The sequence below is a fragment of the Rhinolophus sinicus genome, chromosome 2, assembly GCF_057876585.1.
Source record: "Rhinolophus sinicus isolate RSI-liver-muscle chromosome 2, RSI-T2T, whole genome shotgun sequence".
Classification (NCBI taxonomy): Eukaryota; Metazoa; Chordata; class Mammalia; order Chiroptera; family Rhinolophidae; genus Rhinolophus; species Rhinolophus sinicus.
The window spans coordinates 25320286-25339098 of record NC_142502.1 but is presented as its reverse complement, the minus strand read 5'-3'; the positions used below and the strand labels follow the sequence as shown (position 1 = coordinate 25339098).

The 18813-nt window shown below is 39.2% G+C and overlaps 1 protein-coding gene across 8 annotated transcripts in view; it reads right to left on the bottom strand.

Annotated features, from left to right (window-relative positions):
- MAP7 (microtubule associated protein 7) overlaps positions 1-18813 on the bottom strand; it is a 159685-nt gene that overhangs the window by 57193 nt on the left and 83679 nt on the right. For all 8 annotated transcript variants that reach the window (XM_019732717.3, XM_074333625.2, XM_019732715.3 and 5 more), the window contains one exon: positions 313-414. In XM_019732717.3, the coding sequence (XP_019588276.3) occupies positions 313-414 (102 nt within the window). The remainder of the gene's footprint in view (positions 1-312; positions 415-18813) is intronic.

The following is an 18813-nucleotide window of genomic DNA, read 5'->3' as shown; positions in this document are numbered from 1 at the left end:
TAGCTATCATTTCAAACGAGAGACTAAAATTATTACCTCTTATATACTGCTTGACAATAAACAATGCATCCATATACAACATGCTATTGATTGTCAAAATGATTCTGTGAGGCAAACAGGGCATGCCTTAGTCTCCATTTAAAAAAGAGAAAAATCAAGGCATTGAGAGGTTCTCTGACTTAAAGTCAGATGAGCCAGTATGAGGGTGTGTTTTGGTGTCAGGACTGGAACCATGCTCTCTTAAATTTTAGCATGACTTCACAGCTTTTGGAATAACCTCCTTTTCCCCACGGCAAAGGCAACACATCATACCTGGCTTATTTCCTGAGTTGTTGCTATTCTGCCCTGAAATAGCAAAGGAGGGCTTATTGGAGGCAGCAGTTTTCTTCTCGTGCACTTTGTAGCTCTCAGGCACTGCACAGATGAGACAAAAGAGAAAAGACATATTTAGTTTCTTAAAATCTATTCAGAAACTTTCACCTATTCGATATTTACTGTTAACCTTTGTATCAGGTACTAGACTAGATTCAGGCAATAAAAAGGTGAAGCAGTTACAGCCTCTGTCCTCCAGGAGCATACTGTTCATTGAGAAGGACCCAGGGAAAAATCGACAGCCTCCGCTCAAGTGACTAATGTTGTAGTAGTGGCGTGACCAAGGGTCAATGAAGTCGTCTACCCTGCTATCCCAGTTCACACATAAAGCAACCACGTGGAAGCAGGATTGGAATCTAAAGTCTCTGATCTTAATTCTTCCAAAGTTCATGCCCTTGAGTTTCCCTAACTCCTACCCTGTGCTTTAAAACCAGCTCTGCCCAGTCTTCCCCGTCCAGGAAGGCAATTCCATTAGGAAGTAAAAAATTCCAAGAACATGACCAAGTAGGTCACCAAAAGAGAACCAGGAGATACAATTTACTAGCATTTTGCAAAAGCCTCTGACAAAAGTTCAGTAACAAAGATGATTATAGAGACTAAGGAAAACGCGTTCTAGGAAAGGAAGAAAGGGCAGAAATCCCAGGCAGTTCTCTGTTAGAGCAAGCAGAGAGTTCTCCAGGACCAGGCAAATTTTTCTTTACACATATTATTACTTTTCTGAGGATATTTTCTCAGGATGGTTAAAGGATGTTTCCTACTGTCTCAGAGAGACATCATGTCAAAAACCAAGCCCCTGAGTTTCCCTAACTCCTACCCTGTGCTTTAAAACCAGCTCTGCGCGGTCTTCCCCGTCCAGGAAGGTAATTCAATTCTTCCAATTGCTCAGGCCCAAAGCCCTGGAGTCATCCCTGACTTCTCTCCTTCTGTCACTTCCCACGTTCAATCCATTAAGTTCTTTCAGCTCTACGTTACAAACATCTTAGCACCTGTATTGCTACCTTTCTGACCATCTCTTCCCTCGTGACTGCAATATCCTCTTAACTAGTCTATCTGATGCCACCACTGATCCCCTTCAGTGTGGTTTCATCGGAGAAGCCAGAGTGATCCCATTAAAACATGCCATGTCATTCCCCTGCTCACCCCCCCCAACAACTCCCATCCCACTCAGAGTAAAACACAAGGACCCTACCATGGCCCAGAAGGTACTACATACATGGTTTGGCCTTTACCTTGCACGACTTTCCCTCTTATCCTGCTCTACCCATACGGACTGACATACTCAGTCCACCTCAGAGCCTTTGCATGTACCTGACATGTTCTCCCTGATATCAACATGGATTTCCCTACACGTCCCTTGTGTCTCTGCTCAAAGGTGACATTGAAGAGTCCCTTTGACTTATTTAAAATCGCACCCCCATCATCATCATTGCCCCTCTTCCTTACCCTGTTCTGTTGCCCTTGCCCCCTGACGTATTAACATATTAATTATCTCCTCTATTAGGCTGAAAGAATTGTATATTATCTAGAACACAGATAATCATTTGCTCAAGGTTTTTGAACCTGAAAGGGTGTGATGACAATTGTGCTTCAGAAAGACTGAATATAAAAATGGTACCCAGGATGTACTTTAAAAAATTACTAAGTTTACCTTGACCTCTGAATGGGAAATATACCAAGGTTTTGTAGCTCTCTCTCAGGTACATAAATAATATTAGGTTGGTGCAAAAGTAACTGTGGTTTTTGCAATTATTTTTAACCTTTTAAACCACAATGACTTTTGCACCAAACTAATAGCATTAGCTAGCACTGAGAATCATACACTAAATAGCAAAAAGTATCTTATACAACTGTTTTAATATTGTCCAGTTTCAAACTATTTGTTTGCTTTAAATAACAGCTTCAAACACATTGATTGGTTTAAGTTTTATATGCTTGAGTTTTCTTTGCCTTATTTGCAAGGAAAGGTCTGTAAAGATACGGTCAGAGAATGGGTAGATAACAAACAAACAGCAAAAGGCCTGAAATCAGTGGTTTCTAATAGGACTTTGGTACTTGAGGAAATTTTACCAGGCAATTTACCACTGGAAAAAGGGCTATATTCTGTGTGCACATACTTCATGCTGGGGGCTGGGGGCAAATCAAGGTGGATATGAGTGGAGCCAAGATAAGCCCTGACACTGATCTAGAAATCAGAAAGTGTGATGGGTTCTGTGATGCTGTAACACGTGCTCTCATCCCACTTGCCGAAAACCAGTTGCCCGTGATCACTATGCGGCAGGGAAAGCCCATCCTAGCTAGTCTTGGCTACACAGTCTCAGAACTTTAGAGGCAGCCCCTAAAGGCCGAAAAGTAATTGCACTGGGAAACTTGCCCCTTCTTCTGCATGTTAATCTTCTTAAAACTGCTCATAAAGAAGGGAATACTTAAGAAAGACAAACAGAAAGGAGTGCCACCCAGATTTGGAGTGTTTTGATTATAATTTTTCTTTTCATTATTAGCCATTTCCAGTACACCACAAGTAAAGCCCTCGTTGGTAAGCTGCTTAAGGGCTCTTCTGTTTATTGTTTTCAGTTAACTGAAGATAATCAGGAACATGTATTTTGAATAGATTTCAAATGTATTCCTTTCTTTCTTGACTTGGTATATTGGACATAATTAAATCTTTCTCTGGTGACAGTACCTGCAGTGCCCTCGGGTTCTGACAACACACATCATCCTGAGTACTACGTAACACTGGGCCATGAAGGAGATGAAAAAGATCACAACACATGTTCAGTACAGATGACTTTTCCAAATAATCCTCGATAAAAGATTTTATTTTGGTGGTAATTTGCATGATTGTTTTGAACCTCAAATGTAAAAATAAATTTGAGTTAAACTAGGTGTCTGGCTACTTGAATTCTAAGCTACCTATAACTGACTTACTGGCGTCATTCTAGTTGCACATCTACCTGCTCACTTTATTATCATCTGGAGCTCAGGAATTCACTTTCATCCTGGAAGAGCTTCTGAGTCCTACTCATAACAAGACAAACTTGAAATCTATCTTAAAAAATGTTCGATGTTCATGTAAAACTGATAGGTTAAATTTAGTAAACTACATGTAATTAAAAAACCTGTCAGGCTGTTTGGTCCAAGATTAGGTACTGCTAATTTCTAACCATTATGTTGGACTATTGTCTAAAGTTTTCAATCTGTCTTTTCACTTTTTATTAGTCTTTTTTCTCCTCCACCACCAAAAAAGTCCTTATTTCTCCTTTGGTTAACACTCTATCATGGTAAGAAGGAAGATATGGATTCACACAGACCTGAGTTCAAAGGAGAGCCCTGTGAATTACTCGCCAAATGAACTTCAGAAAGTTTCTTGACTTCTCTGAGTAGGTAATATGGGGGTGATACTGCCTGACTCACAGGGTTGTTGGGAGAATTAACTGAGAAGATGGGTGCTAAGCATCTACCATAGGACGTGGCACCCAGCAGGTGTTTAACAGTTGTTAGCTCCTTTCAACTTTCACGCTCTTCCACTGACGCTCTTCCACTGACGTCCTGGGCCTGCCACACCCACAGTCACCTGGGAGGTGAGCTAGCTGTGTGTTTGTTTATAGATTGGTGGTGGTGGGGGGGTGTCCTTTTGAGTCAGGCCACCTGGCTCTGCCATTTAGGAGCTGTGAATCCTCTTAACCTCTCAGTCCTAATTTCCTCCTCTGTAAAGAGGAAAAATACTTTCAGAGTTGTGAAAATTAAATGAGACTGTCCGGCCCACTGCAAGGCTCAATAAATGGTAAAAAAGTATTTTTGGTTCTCACCCTATTCCCTACACAAATGTGGGAAACTCGGTTTCTATTTTATCAGGGTTTTGCTCACCAGCACTAGCAGGGAAAGCAAACCTACATCAACTTGGTGACAGTGGTTCTAGGGAGCAAGGGTACCAATGTGGCAGGAAAATCTGGCTCAGCCGCAGGTTTCAGACGTTTTCGGCTCAGCCACAATCACACCTCCTGGGAGCCCTCAGGTAGGCTGAACTTATTGGTAGGATTTTTAGGGTACGCCCTGGTTTGGGAAGAGGTAATCATCAGTCTTTCTGAGGCTTAGCGAGATGACAGTTTTCTGAGATTTAATACCCTTTAACTTATCATGACATTAAGTAAATAAAAGCCTTAAAACAAAACACACCATCAATCATAATAATGGGAAAACAAAACTTTGTGAGAGATTTCCTTTTTAAACAAAGTGCAGGGAATTTCACTGCTTGAGAACACAATGAAAACAAGAATTTATTCATTTTAAGATCTCTAATATTTAATTAAATATCTGGAAATCCTAGGTAACTTAGCAGATAGGATTGCATAAACCGTTTCAAAATTTGCCATTAAAAATACCATATTAAAAATGACCCAGGTGACTTGCCAGTATTATTTGAATCTTCATTTTTTTTAAAAGAAAACTGAGCCATATACTATGATGCTCAATAAGTCTTTGCTTGCCTTATAAAATCTTTATTGATTTTCCTGCTAGCTTGAAAGCTTTATTCCATTAGTGTCACATGTGAGTGTTGGAGTAAAGACAAGAGGAAGGATACAGAGAAGCACCTTCGTGGTGTGGATCTCTCTTTCTCTCTCTCTCTAAAGCAAAACACAGAGGCAGCAGACACATGCAGCTTTCCTATAGTAAAAATTTTGCAGCTCCAGTAAGTGCCCCAAATGTGCCTCTGTAATCCACATACTCCAGTTCACTGAATTCCTTGCAATGCCTTCCCACAAAGGTCATGGAGTTCTCGCTGCCTAGTTTCTATCTTTAGCTGTATGGTCTGGTTGAAGAGTCTTCGCTCAATTGAGCAAAATAACTGGTCCAACAAATGGTTAATTTAGTGAAAATGCTTACTCTAAAAAGACATTTGTGACTACAACCTTAGAGAGCATCCTAAATTTAAATCTCACTGACTGATACATGGTCTTGACATCCACAAGGATAATATATTTCTGTCACTATTTCTAATAAACTATGGAACACCGGTTGAGAAACAGCAAAAGTTTTAACCCCCCAGCTCTGTGTGGGTTCTTCTCTGCTACGTAGTTCAGCTGGACTTTGTGGACGGCCCCCAGGCTACCCACCTAGCTTTGGGAGCATAAACTAGAAGACAGAACTAGGTTGAACCACATGCGATTGCCATTTTTGTATTAAAAAATGGTTCAATATCGCAATTCATATGTTTCAGTCTCATAGTTCCGATCTACCTGTGCAGAAAAGAGTTCTCTTACCAGGACTGAGGATGCTAGCCTTAGAAATGCCTGCTTTTGCTACTGTAAATCTTAGCCACCGGTATGACTGCTGAATTCTGAGTCTTCCTAGTGAATCACACCACCTGAGGTGGTCTTGGGGGATCTCCAACACCCTAACAGGTAGCTTACTTGAAAATTTGGCTGCAGAATACTGTTATGGCAATTGAAGAATGTTACTGGTTTAAAATCATAACATATATTAAAAAAAGAGTAACTTTCAGGTAATTCAGAGGGTTTCGCCTAAAATTTTCTACTTTATAATCCTTTGGCTTATTTACTTGAATTTTAAAGTTTATTCTGCCAGTAGTATTGTAACATTTGAATCATAGATAATAAATATTTTATCAAAAGTTATTTATGAAATTTGCATTCGAACAAGAAGGGCTTCATGCAATCTCCTAACTCCCAATGACTTTTCTGATTATTCCACATGATGGAGATCTTTCCCTTAGTTTAAATTCTTCATAGTTATCTGGGAAGTTGTGTAGTCCGGATCAAAGCTTGTGGGAGTTAGCATCGGACAAACCTGGGTTTAATTTCCTGCTTTACCTCTGTGTTCTTCCCACTCTCATTTATTCAGACAGCACCCTACTTGCTGGGACATCTTGTGCTCAGTACTGAGAAAATAATGTTAAGTGAATAATTCTTCTACCACTTCTTTCTCCTTTTCTGACCTCCTAATTACTTCCTCAAACTGTGTTTTTGGAGCTTTTGATTCCCCCAACCATTTGTTTTCTCTTCAGAAAAGTTATCTCCTATTATGGCTTGAAGCCCTGTCTCTAGGTCAGTCACTTTCAAATCCTCATTGGTAAAAATGCTCTCTCAACAGAGGGCCCATCTCACACCTGTAGGGAATATATGCTCGGATTATCTCTGCTATCACTTGAAACTATGTCATCCTCTGAAGATAAACTAACCATCCTCACAAAATCAGCAATCCCTAATGGCAGGATCTCTGTTACTGCTAATGGAACAACCATCTTTCCAGGCTCAGCAATTCTAAGTAGCTTTTTCAGTAAAGCTTTAGACACTCCCCTGGGCCAGACACTCTGCTATGCACTGAGAATACAAGATCACCGGACATAGCATCTATTTGCACACTGCTTATCATCCTTTGGAGGAGATAATACGAAATACATGAAACTGCAACAACAGACCAGTTCAAAAATCAATACACCACACAGGATAAATAACTAAATAAACATACAGATAATGTTATAGGGATTCAGAGGTGGGAGGAGGTGCTAGAGGGGGGAGTAGTGATGGAAAACTTCATTGGATGAAGATTTTGAAGAATGGAGACACTCTGTGGTACGTAAATGAACAGTAAAGCAGAGACTGCACCTGGCTGTGGCATGACATACGCAAAACTACCAAGGGGAAAGGAAAGATAATTGGAACTGTCCAGTCAGAACAGTTCGTTAGGAAGGCAGGCAGTTGAAAATAAGATAAGACAAACAGGCCGAGGTCAGTGCCTCCTTGAATTCCAAGAGTTTGAACTTTATCAAGAAGGCAATGAAAGTCAACGAAGCATGTCACAGGAATTTCTGTGAACTACGTTAGCTGTAGTGGATTCTGGATAAATGAAAACTGAAGCCTAATAAGCCCATTAGAAATATGTAAAAAAAAAAAGTTACCATCTTAAACAACAGACTAAAACCACATATCATAAGAGCTCTGCTTTCTTTATAATTTAGCAATTGTTCAGATTTCTCCACTTACTCTTAACGTGTACCAAGAGATAACTATTTGACCATGAAGGGAGAAAAAGTGACACGAGTAAATATAGTTGAAGCCTATGCCTGTAGCTGAAGAAGGAGCAGGGGGATACAGTCAGTGTGGTCGTGCCAAAGGAGCCAAGGGCAGCTAGGTAGCACCACAAAGAGACCCTCCATAGGCCATCAGGGTCTCCTCGGCTTCAAATTCTACAGGAAATGGGACCCTAGTCCTGAACTCCAGAGAGCAGAGCAGTGGGTAGAATGAGGAAATAGGGAATGGAGGAAACATGCCTCATTGGGAAACAGGTAGGGTGTTTGTAAAGGTCATTTTGCAGGCAGGTCAGGGAAATAAAATGTGGACAGAGGCTGATCAATGTCTTTAATTTCTTTTTGTAGACTCCCACAGGATGGGGAAACAGCTACTTCACTAAGCAAGCTTACAGGTATTGTGCCATGGCAATACATGTACTAACAGCAGATGCTGAAAAGCAGTACAGACTCTTCATTGGCCCTTCTACACCAGAATAAATTCACTTTGTGGTATGGTGTAAAAATCTAGCCACATTTATTCTGACACAGCAATAAGAACGATGAACCATTTAGTCAAGGCTCTATTGTTCATTTCTTGTTGCAAAAACAAATGCAATTAAATAAGAACACTTGATAATAAATATCTGAGTTATATATTGCATCCTCATTCATTCTGCTGACAGAAACAATTTGATAAGATTTACTTTTTCTTTGCATTTCATGCACTCTATGTAGAACAAAAAGTTATTACTTAATAGCTATAGTAAATTGTATTAGAGGCTTCTAAGACCACGTGGAGGTTTTAAAATTGGGGGTGGGGGGAGCTTATTCAGCAACAAGGAAAGAGACTGGGAGTCACTTTCTGATTCCTTCATTTTTTCATAATGGAAAAAATGAAAAAAACTTTTATGACAGTGATGGAACATTATATTCAACCAAAGGACAAGGAGATGTGTCTAATACTGAGATAACACAAACTCAGCACAAAGATGTTGTTTCTCATATATAAAAATCCAATATTGTGTACAGTTATGCAATAAATGGGAACAGAATCCACCAGAAACATCATTCTTCATCTTCCAAGCTGACACTCGGACATGAAGAATAGAACAGACACATGTAGGTGTTCATCAATGATTTATAATCCATCAACTTCCAAAACGAAATCGAGGTAGTTACATTGAACTGTCAGTCTATACATAAGATAAAAATATTGACACAACAAAAGGTTTTCTAAAACGATCCATTCATTGTCTGCTAAATTACACATGAAAAGAAAGATATAAAATTACTTACATTTCAGTGAAAGATAATTCTACCAAAACAAGTTATCAGGATATTTTTAAGGGATGAGATGAATGGTCTACTTGCTTGCCTCCAAAGAGCTGATGTCTAGTCACAGCCATCATGTTCTGAGCTTAAAGAACCATACATGGTCTCCAAGTAAGTGGAACTAGAGGCATTCAGTCTTTGACATTTGGCCAGGCACAGATCTATGATAAGTCTCCACTAGACCAGAGCAACTTGAGGGCATGGACCATGACTTTCATCCTTATAATCTCCATATCTTTATTGTTTAGCTCACTATCTGGCACCTACGTGACGCTGACTACATGCTTGAAGAAGGAAACGAGAGAAGGCGAGAGGGTGGATGGTGTACCCTGAGTGAATTGTGGCAAAAAACCCAGAAAGAAAAAGTATTCATGACAAGATAATACGTAAAAAGTATACATTTGCTCATTTTTTGATGGCTGCTAAGCTTGTAGAGAAAAGGTGACCGAAATAATTGTCAGGTTACAGTCAGATTCACTCCATGTCAGAAAAGAAAGAAAATATTTAACATAAGTCTAGGATGGTTTTGACATTGTATCAGGCAAGACTCAAATCAAATGACTGTTTTTGCAGCCACATAATAGAAAGAGCGGTCCAATATGACTTACAGTATCTCAGGAATTAGAGAGATAAAAATTCCACATACAATAGAATATTAGTTATACTGCCTGGGAAAAAGCATGAGAACATTACAACCTCTGCTGGAAACATCAGAAAGGCTACAAAATAGTCATGTCAGCTTTGAGAGATTTGTAAACCCAAATCTTTTCCCAAAGCAATTTAATAGATTTGTTTTGATAACCTGTTAAAAAGTCAAAGAGACATCCATCTTAGCTGAAATGAACAAAAGTATATTTCAGAAAAATGCGTTCCATGTATTTTGTGGGAACAATTGGAAATCACTTCTTAAGCTGTTTGGTTTTATCACTGAAAGCAGCTAAGTGATTCATGTTACAAACTCCTGATACCTTTAGCTGACAGGAGTAAGCATTTATACATTTTAAATTCAAGCAGAAAGGGCTTTTATCTAAAAACAAACAGAAAATAAATAAAACAAACGGAAACCTTCGTTCAGCCAGATGGCAACACTATAAATATAATAGAAAATGCTGCATTTTCTACCTGCATTAACATAAGCCAGATTAAAAGGCAAGCCTTTTTGTCCCCATGGGTGACGCACTTTCCTGGCGATTTATTACAAGTCACAGTGCTAGCTGCTAAACACATGATCGGTGCCCCCTAATATGAACCAGGTTTATGACTAAGCAAAGTATAGGGCGAAGTACAGAAAAGAAAGGAAAAGCCTAATCACATGAAAAGTTTTCCAGTTACACTGAGAAATGGTAAATTACAGAGATGTAGTTAATTGTCCAAATTTCAACAGCTGGATAGGGAGTTTATTATCAGATTAGACCCAATTCAATTAAATTCAGTGTGTAATTAAAAGCAACTGTTTAAATAAGTTGGGAAAGAAAAATAATTAGAACTCAACTTTATTATACTCGGCTTAATTAAACTAACCAACTGAAAGAAGCTGTTTTTACTTTTAACAGGATATTATTTTACTTTAAAGAAAACTAAAATGGCTGATGCCAGTATTTTACAAAATGATTACTAAAGGTCACAAACAGAAAACCTTTCGTATTTAAATGCAACATAAAATTATCAAGGTAGAAAAATGTATAGTTCCTGGAACAAATCCCAAATAAACAGTAGATTCAGTTTTAAATATCAGTTTTGCAAAGAAATGTGAATGTAATTTTAACCCTGTGAGTATTTGTCGGCTGAATGAGTTTAATCTGTGAAATAAACACACATATCCTTGGCTGCAGAATATAAGTAATTAATCCTTCCTCCTCTGTAGAAAATAATAGCAAAAAACTTAACTTTACATTTTCTTATGTAAACTCTGAAGAACACAATAGGAAAGAGTGGCTAATAATGAAAGGTTAAGTTTATTCCAATTCATTCCAGGTAACCACTGAATATTTAACTGAACTGTGGTTTAAAATTATGGGCCAACCTAGTCTCACCAGGCTGTCCTTCACTGCAGTCATTTCTACATCTGTGACCTTATTCATTGTTCCTCCCTCATAAGAACACCAGCCTCACCATCTCTCTAATTATTTAAATCAATCCATCGTTTCTTTTTTTTTCCTGCTTTTTCTTTTTTTTTTCCAATAGCCTTAATTTTTAGACCAGTTTCAGGTTCACAGCAAAAATGAGGACAAAGTACAGCTCCTGTGCACCCCCTGCCTCCACTCAGGTACATCGTCCCTCTCTCAACATTCCCGCACTAGAGAAGGGCATTTGTATCAATCAAGGAACCTACACTGACACATCATGAGAGTACACTCTTGGTATGCTGGCTTTTGACAAACATGTCATGTCATGCATCCACCATTACAGTATCAAACAAAATCCAATGCATTTTTCAAAGTCCAGCTCAAGTCTCTTTCTCATGAACTCTTTTCTATTAGGTTGGTGCCAAAGTAATTGCGGTTTAAAAGATTAAAAATAATTGCAAAGACCGTAATTACTTTTGCACCAATCTAATAGTAATTCCTACTTCCAACACATGTCTTTCTATATTCTAAGTCTACATTCTACATTTCTTTACTACATTCTAAGTCTGCCCCACACTGCCTAGCATTTCATTTCATTCTCTTATATTTATTATTTTCACAATGTATGTTTCCAAAAGTTTTAAATACTGATAGTCTCAAGAGAGGGAAGGCAAAAATGTGCTATATGGTTAAAAAAAAAGAAAAAAAAGAAAAAGAAAAAAAAAAGATGGGAGGAATGCTTGATGTAACATTTTTCCCTTGAAAATTCATACTTCCAATTTGCATAAGGAAGGCTCTGTGTCGTTCCAAGCTTGTGACCTAATAAATAGCTACTCTCTGAAGTATCTTTTTTCTAACCAAATCCTGATTGGCCACAAGGCACAGTTCTGACCAATTAGCTGAAAACTGAAGTTAGGTGTGGTTTGCCGGAACAGTCCTTAAAGGGGAAGCAGGATCAGGTGGCATAAACCCATGTGCCCCGCACCCCTCCTTTTCTTCCTGACCTGAACATGAATGTGGTGTTCAAGGTACAGCATCGACCTTGGAACCAGGCGGCTGTCATGAGGGAAAGGCTAAGAGAAAAACAACGACCTGGCCCTGGCCCTGTACACTTCCACATTTCCTGCAGATGAGAAAAAGGAAAACTCCTAATTTGTTTAAATCACTGTTTTTTATGTTTTTGATTCTGTTCTCACAATTAACAGCCATTCCTAAACTGACAGAGTTCCCACTAACTATAGAATGAAGTCCAAGCGCCTCAGTCTTTGAAAATTTGGCCCCAGCCCATCCTCCTAGCATTTACTCCCTCCATTCCCCAACAATCAACTCTTCAGTCCCAGGCAGACAACACTGAGAGCTGGAAGCGTTATTCCAAACGGGCCTGGGAGGTGGGTGAGATCCAGGAAAGGCAGAGGATGTAATATTACTAAATAGGGAGATGAGATAAAAGGCTACAAAGGACAGTGCATGAACTAGAAAGGAAAAACCAGTACCCACAAAACTAGGTGGTGGCTAGATGATGATAATATCTCATACGTTATGTCTTAGATAACGGCTTTTCATTCTTGGCATGCATAAGCAGTCTTGACACACTGAGGGATTCCGTGCATCTTTCCTATTTCAGCTCCTGCTTCATTTGGTACATCATGAATCTTACATATTCTACAATTTTACATTTCTTCTAGAAGTCAGAAAGCAAGACAGATGCTGGTTTGTCATATCAAAGTAGATCAGCATGCAGTTTTGAAAATAGCAGGAGAAGCAAAGTCATGAGAAAAAGAAATAAAAGACACCAGATCAGGGTTTGAATAACATCATTTGTGATATAAATTAGTTCCATGGGAATTCCAATAACTTAGAAGACAGTGGGTTTCTAAAGAATGTGAAGGGATCCCAGAGCAAAGCTGGTCACCTAGAAAAGCTCTCGATATTCCTGAGCCACAATTCTCTTCCTTTCCAACTAGCTAGTATCCTAAGACCCCATGTACTACTGCTTATTAACCGCAAAGGAGGACTCACAGGTTGGCTACAGAAGAACTAAATTACCTTTTCGACCAGCTTACTATACATATATCATCAGAGTAGGCATTATTTGCACACTTGCCTCTAAAGAGAGATAAAAAGAAAATTTTCAATTTAGCTTAATTTTATTTTAAAAAATAACATTTATTAGATTTTTTTTCTACAGAAACTCTATTAAGATAAAAATTTGAAAGGTCCATAATCCCACCACCTACATAACCTATTTATTCTTTTTATCTTAAAAGAGAAATGTCTATCCTATGTTTGGTTAGGAAATTCAAATAGTACATAAAGTTGTGAATTAAAAAGAAAATACCCCTTCCCTCAGCCCTTCCTCTCTGGGAAAAAAAAATTCTATGTACGTATATATTTGCTTTTTATTTACTCGAAATATCATGCTACTTACTCCTCTGTCTCCTTTTTTTTGTTCTCATTGGGTGATCCTACTTAGCCTACTTTTCAAGTTCCTTCTTTAATTGCACCGCGTTTCATCATTTCCAATACATGCCCACAGTAATCAGATATCCACTATCTCACGTTCTCTGCAACTTTAAGTCCTCTGAATCTTCACTGATGTGTGAGAAGAGACCACGGCCCTGATTGGGTGTGATTTACCTTCCTGTATCAACACTGGCACCCAATCCCTTGCCCCCAGAGTTAGTTCATGTATTAAGCTCTCTCAGTTGAGGCCTCTCTGCTTCTGCCAGTCTGGACTCCACTGAGAAGGCAATCTCCTCTAAGGAAGAGGACTACAAAAGAAACTCCAAGAAGGCTTTACTTTCCTGGGACATAGGGTAATGTGGACCAACGCAGGAATGCACAGGAACTACAATGAATCAGAAGCTTAAAGCTAGGTTTATTCCCCCGTAGATACATTTACCACTTCTTCCCCTCTGGGTTTTGCAAGCCAAACCTGTATCGGTTCAAGCTGTGGCTCCTGCCAACTCTGATGGGAGACACTGTGGGCTGGGCTGGGAATGAATTGCTTTTCTGGCACCTTCTCTGCATAGGAAATGGAGCAGCTCAGTAAAAGGGCACAAGAGCACTTCCTGACCACCTCTGTGTCCCTTCAAAGCCAGAATCAGAGGCTGTTAAGTCAGGGATTGCCCGGAAGAGTAGAATGCTGAAGCGCTCCTTCCTGACTCTGAGTATCAGCTGGTTGGTGACAAACTTGGGAAGAAGGCTGATGACACCCCCATGGACGGACGGCACTGACTCCCACCTTGGAAACTCTGCACAGATGCTGACACTGCTAGTGACTTAGGGATATGCAGTTTGCGGTCTGAAAATACAGTCAAATCTATTAAATAATTAAGACTATCATCTTGGAGTGGAAAGAAATGTGACTAAGCCAGGACTTTGGTATGCTCCTAGGGACTAGCAGAGAGAGACTCAGCAGCAGGCCAGGAAAAGGAACTTAAATCACAAAGCATTCCTCAGGTCTTCTGCAGGAAAGAAAAATTGAGATTTAAAACCTGCTCTCCTCTCTTTGTTATTGCCTTCCCACCAGACATGACATTTTATTTGTTCGATTTCTTTGATTTACCAACCTCAAAATGTTCCCCAATAGAGGATCTCAAATTTGGGGACCTATCAAATATCTAAATGTAGTAACAAGTGAAAACAAAACAAACAAAAGGAAAGGATCCCAGTCTGCAAAACAAGAAAGCAGTTTTACAGAGTCCTGCCAAGTCTCAAACGCACACAGATGACTGTGTGACGGGCGTCACAAGCTTCCAAACAGTGTCAGGCCAGATGGACAGGCTCTTTACAGGAAGGAACACTAACTCCTGTTGGGTCTATAGACTGCAATTTGTATGCTTATTTTCCAATACGTATATTCATTTGAAGTATGCTACATCCATTTCAAACAAGAGAATCCAATTATAAATTCTAAATCTGCCTGAGCTATAGGTCCTTCGGGGTCATGGAAAACTAAGCCAACACTAAGATGATACACTGACTCTTTTCTTCTAAGTGCTTGTGGAATGCATTGTATGTGACCATTATTTCTTACCTGACAACCTCTATTTGGTAGTTGGTAGCTAGAGTAGTTGGAGAAGCCAGAAGGAGTGTGAGGGAGATTGAGAGGGAAAACCTGTATAGACAGCTACTTCTAGAAGAAGCGGGGATAAATCAACAATTACTAAGCGGAGGTGGGGAGGAAAGGAGCTGTTGTTCGCCAGATTTCTCTCCTTCCATTCCAGGGTGCACTGTCCTGGTCACTGACCTGGTTTGTCTCCCCTCCCTGTTCTTCAGCCAAGATCTTGCTCTTAGACAATCAGCTTTGTTTGCAAAATTCCAGTAGACTCACTGTCAGAAAGGAAACTAAAGAAATGTCTGAGCTTTCTGATGAATTATAAATGAATTTCACTGCAGTCTTTGGGTGTTCCCTCAAACCTGCCACTTGCTCTAGGTGTACCAGGAGTAGTCTATGAATGACATAGCAATATGGTTTCCTTTTAGTTTACAAATGACGCACAAGCCCAAGACTTCTTCAAACTTTGCTGTTATTCTACCTCCTTTGTTTTATAGCCGTGAAAAATGTTGGAAAATTTTCACATGGGTGTGTGCTTTCTATAAATAGTGAGGTAGGGAGGGGTTGTGATACTGAGTTTGGTCTCCATGTTAGATGAAGGAAGGAGAAAAATTATGGTTGGGTCAGGACGGGGTAGAGAGAAGGGATTGGGAGAGAAAGAATCAGGTTTCGAAACAGAATATGAGCAATTTGAGGGTAGATCATTGTACCATTAGTACAGATGTTTAAGAAGTGTTGAATGAATAATTCTGAACATTTTTTTCAGAGATTCTATGATAACATTACCATATAATACATTAAATAGGCTTTTGGGGGTTATCAGTTGCACATGTAATAATTTTATGATGCGAATACGTGTTCCATCTTTTAAACAGCTAATTTATTAATGATCTTTTGGAACACAACTGATATATCATGGGGAATTGCCTTTTTTTTTAACACTACAATAGTCTAGCAAATATGTACAAGGTAAAGGTTACAGTTGGTCATATTTTAGATCTAATTGAGAATGGAAGTTCATTTAATAAGAAAGTATAATTAGCCATTTAACTTTTACACATATCTTGTTTTAGATCCAGTCATTCTATGTTCCTCAACTTAGACCTCTGGATATGCTATTCAGTTTTCTTTAGGCGAGATTTTCTGGCAGGTAGGCTGAACTTGATTTTGTAAACAAATATTTAGTACCAAAAATATGGTAACTACTGATGCTGAACAAAAACTCCATTTTTCCTATTTCTAAAAGACGATCATTTTTATCATCTGAAAACTGTGGACAAGCATTTACTCCACCTCAAAGCAGAAATAAGAAAAAAGCAAGGAATGGCTGATGCCTGTTTCATTAGAGAGAGCTGTGTTTCACACCAGGAAACATTTACCTTCTTTTTCTATAACTCATACCGAATTGATGTTAGAACATCTTAATCATTGAAAAAAAAATCACATTAAAGTAGTACGTGGGCCTTCAGAATGATAAAATTAATGTGTGACCACATTAAAAATGACTACCTAGGTCTTTGCACTGAATAATCAGTTATACATAATTTTGCTGTATTAATAGCTACCCTCCCTCTGTAATAGCACACCAGCCTCAGCTATAAGAGCATTAGTCACATGAAGGTATAACTCCACTATATACAGAGGTAGAAATAAATACAAATGACATCACTATGTTTCTTCATCAACTAGGCTGATTTTCAAATCCTCCACCTGTACTTGCACTATGCTGGGCTACAGCACTACGTGGGTTAAGCAGGTGGAACAGGGGAACATCTGAGACCTCCGGGACACCTGAAATTTTACTGGTATTATCTGGTAGAGTAACAGCTCTAAAACAAATACAAATCGTTTGTAATGACATCTAATGTCAGAAACATTGCCTGTGGCAGAAAGAATACAGAAGGTCCATTTTAGTATCTTCACTTTCAGCAAAGAACTGCCTCTTCGCCCCTTTCCTTCCTCCCTCCCCCGACGGACTCCCAAGTTGTCCAGTCTACTAGTGCTGCTTCCTATCAGAGTGCAACTTCTCTTAATGAGAGCCCAGTTAGCCCCCCTCAGACTCTTCGGTAATTGAACTGGATGGGGTCTGGAGCCCACTCTAGAGAGGCCTGCACATATGTGAATGTGTTCCAGCTTTCAAGCAGCCAATTTCTAAACAGCAGAGTATCGCAGCACTCAACCAGTGCAGACAGGATGGGGTGGGGGTGGGGGTGGGGTGGACTTCCTATCTCCATCCCACAGCCCTTGGTCCACTCCACAGAGATGCCCCAGAGCCAAACAGCTTTAGTTAGCTGATGTATCACTGTGTTGCATAATTCTTCCCGTGGAGTAGAGCCAGCACCATCTCTGCGAGAACTTCCCCTAAAACTCACTGCTACTTACAGCAAACAATAAATATAATATCCACCTATGTTGGGTATTATACAAATACAAAAACTGACTTACACCAGTTTGAGGTCCTTTAGCTAAGATTGCACATAAGAATGACAGTTTCATCTAAATGTTTAGGGAGACAGACAGAATTCACAGTCATTTCAATACAATGAAACATCTGCTGACACATGTTAGATTCAAATGACCTGGCAAGTACTCTAAACCAGCTTTAAAAGTTTGTCGATTCTCATTTCACTACAAAAAACAAACAAACAAACAAAAACTCAACTTTAACAAAAAGTTTAGGCTGAACATAAAAGCTAGAAAAACTGTCCTAATACTATGAGATGTTCAAAATGTTGATTATAAATCTTTATATTTTGGTTTGAGATTATTATGAAGCTTTTTAGATTATTTAAAACCATGCTTCAAATTCCAATGAGAAAAGTCCAATTTAGTATGTGCTACTTCCACTCGTTCGACTCCTGCCCGGCAGGCTTGAGTCTCCTCTCTCTTATTTAGTACCAGATTAACTTAGCAAGGAAGGAAAAGTGGCCTGAGGAGACACTAACAAAAGAAATAACTGTACAACACCAAAACACCACTGAAAACACTCATAACTGACACTGTAAATCAGGAGTAACACATACTGCTCATTAAAAATCCAAGCTTTAAAAAGGAAATGAGAGAGCAGAACCACTGCACAGGAGAACATATAATATTAGAACAATAGCAAAGGTGTCAACTGTGAGAGCCATTCATCAAGCCCCTGTGCCCATGTAATATAACAAGCACTCTGCTAGAGGCTTTAGATGTATCACATCTAATTCCTATAGTGGCGGCATAAGGTAGGCAATTAGCGTCCTCAGGTTCACTGAAAACACAGAGGCAGAGAATAATAAGTGGTCAGAACCAGGTATGAAACTAGCTTGGTTCGACTCCAGAACTCGTGTCGTTTCCGCCCTGCTGATCTTAGAGAAAAGGGTTAGACAAACTCCTCTGCTGGACTATCTGGAAAATAGCTCAGACTTGGTCCAGGGGCCTGGGAGCAGACCCGGTGGCTTTTTTCTTTTGTTTGTTTTTTTTATCTGATGAGAGAAAGTAACTAGAGGTCTATCGCATCTGATGGCCTGTCCTGCCCCTAAGGAGAATTTCCATATCTGCTTTGTGACAGTTCAACTATGCATGTGCAAGTATGCATGAAGTCACAGTAGTTTCACTGTTTCATAATATTTCATAATAATAATAGCACCACAGTTAGTTTTAAAGAGAAAATGAGAGGTCTCCAAGACTATAAAAATAGAAACAGGACCTTCAGTGAAATTATAAAACATCCATTTGGGAGGGAAACTGTCTTTCTCTTTCTTATCTTCCATCTCCCTTTGCCCCGCTTAATTAAAAGGTATAAAATGGAGAAAACAATAAGCAATTCTCATAGTAATCGGATAGTAGATACAAGATAAATGTTTCAAGCACTTTTTCTGCCAAAATTCAGGATACAGAGTACAGCTGATATATGAAGCTAGTCTTAAATCATACTAATTTGTATTTCATCAAAGTGAGACATTAATTTTATATTTAAC